Raw genomic sequence first — 10,053 nt, 5'->3', positions numbered from 1 at the left:
TTAGATGTTGTGAGAGCACGTTTAGCATTTCAAGTTACCGGCGAACATGTATATTCTGGAATTTGCAATACACTGTCTTTAATGTTTAGGAGAGTAAGTGTATTCACAGTTCATTTCTTTTTCAATTCATAAAATCTATGCTTTATTATTAATTGCTTAAAAAAGATTACTTTATGATTTAATGTAAGTTAAAAATATATTTATAATTCTGTTCATTTCTTGTTATTATTCAGGAAGGAGGTATCTCTGCTCTTTATAAAGGCTTGTCACCTACAATTCTTGCCAAGATTCCATCAGCAGGTAACTATCTTGTTAGTGTGATACACTAAGGTTATGAATAAATATTTTTTTGTCTGTAGTAAGGTTTTGTTGATTGATAACGTTAATTGCGTTGCTCAACTAATATTATTAATTGAAACTCCAATTTTATTTGCATTTAGTATTTTTGTTTACACCTCTTTCAGTAAACGTGGTCTGTCGCAAGGTTACAGAGTTATTTAAATGCATTGCACTCTGTCTTTTTACATCATGGATTGAGATTTTAGTATATTTTTAAATTAAGTAAAATCATAGTAGTTTAGTTTTTGTTAAAATATATTTGCTTTGATTTTATATTAATCTCATGGAAGTTAAATAGAGCTGTCACTTGTACTTCTATGCTAGTGCAGTGCTGTTGTTTTCTGTAATTATTATCATCCTTCATCCATTATCATGTTATCTCTATGAGTTACTTTTTGATGTGTGCTGTGCTACTCATGCACTGTTTGGTATCTATCATTAAAGTAATGTTTAAGTCATTGTAAGAAGTTTTGATTTATAAAAACACACCTGCTTTCTGGAGGTGGAACCTTGTATTCTCATTGTAGTCAATTTGTTCTCTTCCTGTTGTTTTATTTTCACGTTTCTGGATAAAATTTTTGGCGAGTTAATGAAAGCATTTATGTAGGTTCATCAGACTGTAGTAAAAATAAATTCACTTTTTTTATATATATAGAATCAGTAAATGACAATTGTTTTGTATTCATTAAAATGTTTTGTACTGATAGCATTGAAGGCTCTTAACTTTATTAAATCCATTATTTCAAAATCGCATCGTGATTTTGTAAAAGTCTAAATATAGTATGAAAAATAAAATTTAAATATTCATCTGTTTGGTTTTCATAATACAATTTTTCCATTTGGGTCTTAGTCGGTATAAATATTTGTCTACCCACAATATATTTGTTAATGTACTGGTGAGTAATTTCATGGCCACAGATCAATTTAATATGAAAATTCCATTAATCTATTTTGGGTTAAATAAGGTTTGTATGAAATAAAAGGACATCTGGTTAAAATGTTACTTTTAATTTGCGGCTTACAATATTTAACCTGTTATTTTAAATAAATCAAAATTGCTATTTTAAAAAAAAAAAAGTATTTTACGCTGGTAAGTATTAATTTTCCAGAATTTAATACAAATTATAAAATGAAGCAATTAATGCTGTGTTTGTATCTTAAATAAAGTTATAACAAAACTATGTTCTAGTATATAATTCTGAAAAAAATTGTATTTATTACTAATATTTATCTATTCATATGTAAAAATTATTATTTTTATTTTTAATTTGAAAATTATAAATAAAAAACTTAGATTAACTTATTAGTCGATATAGTTCACTGCAGAATAGGATATGCAGAAATAACTTTTCATAATTCTTTTACTTTAATGAATATTTACTGTATTATTTAAGTCAACTTTTTACCTAATTTTTAGTTTTCTATTGATTTAGGTCTCTCCTTCTATGTGTTTGAGCGTAGCAAGGCTTTTTTATTGGAATATAGGCCAGAATTATGTGGTCGATCTCATTCAAGTAGCAGTGGAGGCATAGTTCTAACATTACCTGCCAAATTATTTTGCGGTGGCCTTGCAGGCGGTATTGCACAAACTGTATCGTAAGTATTATATAGGTATTATTTTCACCCTTCTCTGTGCAAGTTGTTTTAGTGTTGTATGTAAGAATTTTTTGCTTTCCTATTTAAAATTGTGTGTTAAAAATGATTAGATGAATATAATTCAGTGTGTAATTATATTGTAATTAATGTGTTTTTCATACTCCTTTGATAAAGGTTATTTAAGTTCAGTCAGGCCCTATTTTAATAAATTTTACGTGAACTCTAGATTTTGTACTTTAAATTGTTATTTGAAATATTGGTGTACAACCACTAAAAATTTCTTTTAATTGCCTAATGGGATACTCGGAAGCACATACATATTTAGAAATTGTATACTTTTTATTCAGCTGTCCAAAACATAGAATTTTGTGGATGTTTATGAATGTTTTATCCTCATTTCTTTTTGTTTTAATCTATGTTGCACAAAGTACACCCTAGTCTCTTTTTTGCTTGTAAATGTACTTGTGTGCCTGTAAATTCTACTTTCTGAAAGCATTTATCAATTGTACTTTGAGAAACTTGGTTCTAAGATCGTCTCCTAAAATTTATAAAGCATTGGAAATGTTTGTTTTTTTTTGTTGCTTTCTTTTACTTTATTTCTGCATTTTTTTCCAAACATGTTATAAATTTTCTCAGAAATAACTTTCTATTATTAATTTCTCCAGAACAAATTTTTCCACTTTATAGTGACTGCAGCACACTTGTACCTTTAGCACGAAAACACTCATTTTTGACGTTTTCTTAGTTGTAAATTGAAGAATAAGTATTTCATTAATAAATAGATATCTTCCCTTTTGATTCCTCATCAACTCATATAAATTTTGTCAAAAAGTCTGAATATATATATATTAAATATTTGTTTCTTGAAAAAAGATAACAAACCTTTTCTCACTTTTGAAATAATTTGTTGATTTAATGTTTTTTATTTGTTAAATATGAGTTTTTGCTTTCATTTTAATCTGATCGTAAGAAAATATCCTTAAATCTTAAAAATTGGAGCTAGATTTTTTTATAACTTTTTCAGAATGTAGGCTTACCATATTAAAAACGAAAAGATTGAATGCAAAAATAATTATAAGAATTAAAAGCCATAAATTTATGCTTAGAAGAAATCTTTCCATTTATATTTCTATTGACTGTGTGACATTACTATTATTTATGCAGGGTGCATCCATTTGATTTATGCTATTAAAATGTAATACAATATCTTACTTCAGTTATTTTTTGTATTTTTAATTCTTTGATTTTCAACATTTCTGAAAAATTAAGAGTAAAGATTTTTTTATCAGATGCAGAATCAAATATTTACTATCAGATCCCTATTTAACATTTTCTTTTTCTTTTAAAATGTTGGCAAAACTCCTAACAAAAACAAAAAAATTAAAAAAAATTGTTAATTTGAGTTGAAAAAATACTTGATAATTCCATTATATCTGGATCCAGTTGTAGTTAATTATTTTTTATGTTTCTGAAGTCGCTGCATCCCTAAATTATGATTAATTAGTTTATTCATTTTAGTCAAAGTGTTATGCTTCTGTATACTACATTTTATAGCTTTTTTTAAAAAATATTTTAATAGATATAAAATTTATTGTTGTTACTAATTTGGTTATTGAAATCATTGTATCTCTGAATTATGACTAAATTAGTTTGACGAAAATTATTGCCCTTCTGTAGACAAACATTTCTTAATTTTTAGCTATACACAGTTTTCAGAATATACTTTTATGAGCATTGTAAAAAAATGCATATGTTTTTATAGCTACCCACTGGATGTTGCTCGCAGAAAAATGCAGTTAGGCATGATGACAGCTGAAACTCAAAAATTTGGGTGAGTTAATTCTTATTTTTATTTACTCATGTCATCAGTTTAAAAGAGATTTCAAATTTATCACAGTGAAATTACAATGTTAATTTGTTAGCTTAATTTAGTAGATAAACAATGTTAATTTAGTTTATCTACTAGTTTTTTTTTAATCAATAAGCACTATTGTAATAAAAAAACTCAATTTTAAAATTTGCGGCAATGACTCATATTATCATAAATTACAAGAAGAACCTTATTCCATTGTAAACAAGATTTTGTGCAAAAAAGTATAATTGTTTGGGATGCTTTTTTGAAACCAAAAAAAACACTCTACCTCATGCATATCAAGAGAAATCCTTTTTAGAATATTTTAAATTATTTAAATTATAGCTTTAGATGATTTTGTAAAGAAATTATAGAAACTGATCATCTAATCCCATAATCTACTCTAAGCTTTTAGAATACGCATGTTAGTTCAGTGATTATTTAAAAAAAAAATTCACTACCAATACATTAAGAAAATTGAGACTCAATATATTTAAAATATCTATTATATTAAAATTGTTGAATTGATTTTGTTTCATCCAAACTTTTTTTAAAAAAAGCGACAAATGTGCCATATTGATTAAATTAAATTGTTTTTCTACAAATCTGAATATGTAACAAAACCCCCACTCGCAGTCATATTTCATTAAAATGTAAAATATTGTGTTCTTTAAATAAACTAAAAAATTGAAAAGAAAAACAATTCTGAAGCTAACTATCTTTTAAACATTCACAATTTCAGATTTTTTTATATTATCAATTTGAAACTCTATCTGAAGCCACTTGTTACGGAATTTCTTTTATTCTCAGATGAGAATAGAAAAATCACAAGCATTTCTCTCCCGTTCAATGCATTAGAAAGGTATAGTTGAAATATAATTGTGCAAAAAAAAAAAAATTTGAAAATTCTTTAAAAAAAAAGCCAAATTTTTTTATTTTTCCAAATTAAAAATCTTTCTGCAAGAACTCTGCGGTATTCTACAACAATGTCTCTATGTCGCAGCGATTCTGCCTCAGAGACAAAACTTATTTTCTCAATAGTAGGTCAATTTGCATTTTTTTATTTAGTCGGGACTATGACATAGTAACTATGAGGAATAACTATGCAACTATGAAGAATAAAACTTAGAAAAGTTTATTGTATGTAAAAATGTATGATTCTGTGTGGTGTTACTATCAAGATGCATTAAAAAAGAAAGAAAAACAATTCTTTGTTTTCTTTCTAAATCTTTATTTGAGGTAGGAAGGTTCAGAATTATACATTCTAAGGGATAAAATGAGTATTATTACTATGCATATCTGACAAATTTTATGTTCTTTATTTTATGTTCCAAAGAAGTGTTTTTCTAAGTGTAATGAAATATCAATTAAAATGTAAGCAGACATTGAGCAATATTTTCTACACAATAAGATAGCTACTAGGCTTGATATAAGTACCTTTGAAATACTTAAATGTAGTAATAGTTAAAATAATTTATTAATTAAATTTATGAAACAAAAATCAAGTATAAGTGTAAAAATTTTGCAATCACTTTAAATATAAAACTAAAATACTTCACTAAGCAATAAAAGAGTGAACAGGTACTTAATGTATTGCATAAATAATACACTCACCAAATTATAAGCGAAGATTTAAGTTTATTAAGTTAAATGAAAATTATTTATAATATGTATATTTATATTATATATGTTTATAATATGTATATCATGGCTGGCACCTACCGTGTTGCGTGCCAGACATATTGTCTAGAAGTAAATAATAAATAAGAACAATCAGTTTATTGCTGGGAAGAAGATTAAGTTAGTAAGAGTGTATCATTCTTTAATCCCATGCCTACTTCCTATTATCATCGGAAAATATCATATGTTGGCCATGTCATCATTTTTGGTTTAAAAATTAATGTTTAATTAAGTGCTCTTAATAGTCAGTTATATGCAATTACCGCATCTCAAAATTATGTGTTCATAATGAGCATACAACTGTTTGTAATTTATTTACAATAGTTTACATATTTTTGCGCTCACATGTATTAGACGCTTTATAATATGTATTTTTTGTTAGAAAATATTTTTTTAAACTTTTGTAGATAAATACTTTGCTTATTTTCAGTTCTTATGATGCTTTTATTAAAGTTTTTAAATTTTTCTGTTTTTTAAGCTTTAGTATTTTTTTAAAGATTTCTTTACCTATTTTCAAAGCTAATTTAATAATTTCTTCTATGTTTAAAATGCATCAGTCAAATGTCCATTGCAACAAATGAAATATCAAATGTGAAATATTTTAAATTATTTTCTTTCACTGAAGGAAATACACAATATTTTCTTTATTTAAGACTAAGTTATTCAAAAGGTTATAGATTTTGATTTTCAGTTCATGTTTTGTTTTAAAAGTAAAAATGGATATTAAAAATACCTCATTAATATTTTTAATGTTCTTAAAATAATTATTGATAGTTTGCATAGGTTAACAGAAAGTTCTGAATTTGTGTTTTATTACTGGTTAGTGAGTGCAAAAATATGAAGAAAATAATCACTGGTATCATAGTTGGTGGTGCCCTCTCTTGTAAAAGAATATCAATAGAGCTTGTAGCTTTAACTGAGTAACTTCTTTTTTTGGAAAGATATTCTTTTGTTTCTAATTTCCTCCATGTCTGTAACTATTTATTTTTTGTAGTTTTAATAATATATTGGTGATATTGAAAATAATGTATTTTTATTAATAATTTAGAATAAGGGCAGTTATATATAAAATTTTATATCCATTTAGTGGCATATAAATTGAAATGCTTTTACATTTCTGAGATATGCTGTCTAATTTTATTTAAATAATGTAAATCTGATATGTAAATTAAATTATTAAATCTGTATACATTTGTGTGCATTTTTTTATGTAAAACAAGAGTTTGATTTCTAAGTGAATTTTTTAGTATATTTCTTGTATAATGTGAGGAAAAAAATCTTGTCACCTGGAATAACTTTTGATCTAATGAACAGATCTTTGAGTTAAAAGACTTAATCTCATTGGCTCTAATAAGTTACTTCAAACATGTTAATTAATTAGTGTAGGGAATATTTTAAGTTAACGAAATCAGACACAAAAATGAACTTTCTCTGAATAAAATTTTTTGCCCCGACAGAGTTAGATTTATACCCTCTAAATAAAAGGGTTTCCTGCAATCTGGGTCACATGGTTTTAATAGTTTGATCAGAAGAGCAGTCTAATGTTTGGACCGCTCTTAATGTTAATTTTACTTTTTGTGTATTGCACCATATTTTGGAGAATTTTTTAAGTTAATTGAAAAATTTTTGCACTTAATTATAACGTTTGTTTATCCTAAGATATATTTTCTGCAAAAAATAATTTTAAATAATTATAAATTTTTATTATTTAAAAAAAAAAAAAAAAATTTCTGAAAAAATACATTTTTGTGTTTTTGATTTTTTAATTTAAAACACCATCTGCACTATTTAATTATAGTTGGGGTCACCCCATTGAATCATTAAGACTGAGTCCTACATCATGAAGATGCAATCATTAGATAAAAAATTATTCAAGGTATTTTTTATTTATTTATTTATTTTTGCAGTCACATTTTTCTAAAAAATTTTTGCAATACTTTTTAAGTATACATCTTAATTAACATCACGGGGTTAAATTAAAAGCTTAACTTTTTTGTGATTGAAAATCAATAACTCTACTTAAATAAATCCATACCTTTAATATTTTGTAACTGTAGTTATGTAACTGTCTTTTATGCATTTATAATTTTTGTAAAAAAAATATTCTTTTTATGTTAACAATAGCCCATAGAAGCATAATATAAAAAGGCATGTTAAATTTTTTTTTTAAACCTGACCAAAAACTAGTGCCAGGAAAGTTAAAAAAATTTTCTTTCATTTAAATTTCTCTAGTCAGTTATATCAGTACTTTTTATACATTAAACCAACCCATATATTAATTTATATTCCCACCATTATTAAATCTAATTTAACAATTAAAGTTATATTTCTTACTTTTTATTTAGATATTCTATTCTTAATTTCTATCTGATTGCTTTCCTACTGCATTATAATATTATATTTTTAACTTTCTTCTTTAATCTTGATTTTCTTCAGAAAAGGTCTTGTTGAAACATCAATTCTCACTTTAAAAAAAGATAATCTGTTAAATCGAATTTTTAGGGGAATGACGATTAACTACTTACAAGTTTGATTATCAAATTTTGATTACCAATCAATTAATATTATCAAAATAAAGTTCTACAGTCATTATATATTTTGTATTAAAACTATCTTATTGCTTTCCTATTGCAACCTTATTTTATTTTTAACTTTCTTCTTAAATCTTGATTTCTTCTATTTTCTGCAAAAGAAGTGTTTGACCATTGGTACTTACAAAAAAAAAAAAAAAAAAAAAAAAAAAAAAAAAAAAAAAAAAAANAAAAAAAAAAAAAAGATGGCATACAAATAAATTTTTTTAGAGAAATGACAATTAAGTACTTTCTAGGTAGATAATCAACTCTGATTATCAATGAATTAAGATTATCAAATGTAGTTAAACATTCAAACTTTATTTTGTATCACAACTTTCTTATTGCTTTTCTATTACAACCTTATTATACTGTTAACTTTCTTTTATCTTGATTTTCTGCAGGAGAGGTCTTATTGAGATATTAGTACTTACATACAAAAAAGATGGCATTGCAAATGGACTTTTTAGGGGAATGACCATTAACTACTTACGAGTTGTCCCAATGATGGCTGTATCATTATCAACTTATGAATTGGGGAAACAAATATTTGGATTAGACACTGGCATTGACTCTTGATCTGGTAAAAAAAAAAAGAGGGAGAATCTTCTTTGTATATTATCATTGGAAGCTTGCGGAACTCCCAGTATTGCATGTATTTTTGCCATCAAAACTGTGATGAAATGGGTGCTTACAGTTATTTTTACTAGTCAAAATTTATGAATTTGTCTATGCTATGTATAGTATTTCTAGTGCATTTGTTTATTTGTGGAATTTAAAGTTGTCATTTTTTAATTCCATTAGATTTTTAAAGTTATATTTATTTTGTTATTAAAGATTGCATTTTTTAAAGTTTTTTTCACTTTAGATCATAAACTTAAATGTACACATGTGTTTTAGCAATTTCCTGACTTCTGATTTTGATTAAAAACTAAATAAATATTCTACCGATTGGCCATTAAGATAACACATGTTTTTATCTTATAATTTTGTATAAAAAATCTTGAGTACTTTTTGGTTAACTGGATGCTAGTGGAAATAAACTCACCAAATATTTTAGAGTTTCTCCAAAAAAAAAAAATCACTTTTATGTGTTTATATAGATGAAGTTTTGCTTTACTTATGCTCATTTTGCCTTTAGGTAGGATTTAGGTAGTTAGCCAAAAAGTACTAAAATGATATATATACACTTTTAAAAGATTATAAAGCTAAAAAATTTTTTAAGAAAATTCGTAATGGGATTGAATACTTTATGTACAAAATCATGATGAAAAAACGTTGTTTATATGCAAAGAAATAAATATTAGCTTTGTAAAAATATTTTATATTAGATATCACGGAATGACGTTTCTTATACATATGATATAAAATAAAACCTGTTTATAATACTTTGCATTTATATTAGTATCTGTGAACTGAACCAATTACAATAGTGCCGTACATATTACCAAAAGTACTTTACCGTTGACATCATTATTACTGAGGTGATTTTTTTTACGTTTCTCCTTAATATTTTAACACCATTTCTCCATTGATTTTACTTTTTGTACATGAATTATTTTTTTAATGTCTATTATGCTTATTACCTATTAATGCCTATTACCAAAATTAATAAAGCATCCTTGGCATAGAATAGTACAGCAATTATTTATGCTTCTGTAAAACGAATTGGTACATTTTGTCATTAGTTTTACTTTTTAAAAAAATACCTTTTTTTCAAAATTTAAATTCGGACATATCACAAAAATTAACTAAGCATTATTGGCATCCTAATAGTATGGCGAATCATATAGTATTTAAGCTTATTTGACTTATCAAATGAAATTCAATGTTAAGAACAACCTCCAGGCCTGACTATATCCAATTGAGAAATAAAAAGGGTTAGAAATAGAATGTTAAGTTAGGCTTAGTGAACTACCGAAAATTAAAATGAGGAAAACAAATTACTGCCTACAAACTTTGATTTTGTGAAATATAAACCTTTGAACCATGTTTCAACGAATTACTCTTCAAAAA

At 25.3% G+C, this 10,053-nt stretch overlaps 1 protein-coding gene across 1 annotated transcript; it reads left to right on the top strand.

Moving 5' to 3' along the window:
* Positions 1–9,667, top strand: LOC122272955 (solute carrier family 25 member 16-like; the record flags this gene model as incomplete). Its single annotated transcript, XM_043057002.2, is given in 5 exon segments — positions 1–93; positions 234–300; positions 1,773–1,935; positions 3,698–3,766; positions 8,442–9,667. Coding segments are annotated over 5 exon segments (567 nt in total), but the record flags the coding sequence as incomplete, so codon positions are not given.
* Between the last annotated feature and the right edge of the window lie 386 nt (positions 9,668–10,053).

Source organism: Parasteatoda tepidariorum, unplaced genomic scaffold (genome assembly GCF_043381705.1).
Source record: "Parasteatoda tepidariorum isolate YZ-2023 unplaced genomic scaffold, CAS_Ptep_4.0 HiC_scaffold_1444, whole genome shotgun sequence".
NCBI lineage: Eukaryota > Metazoa > Arthropoda > Arachnida > Araneae > Theridiidae > Parasteatoda > Parasteatoda tepidariorum.
This window is presented reverse-complemented; position numbering and strand designations above follow the sequence as displayed.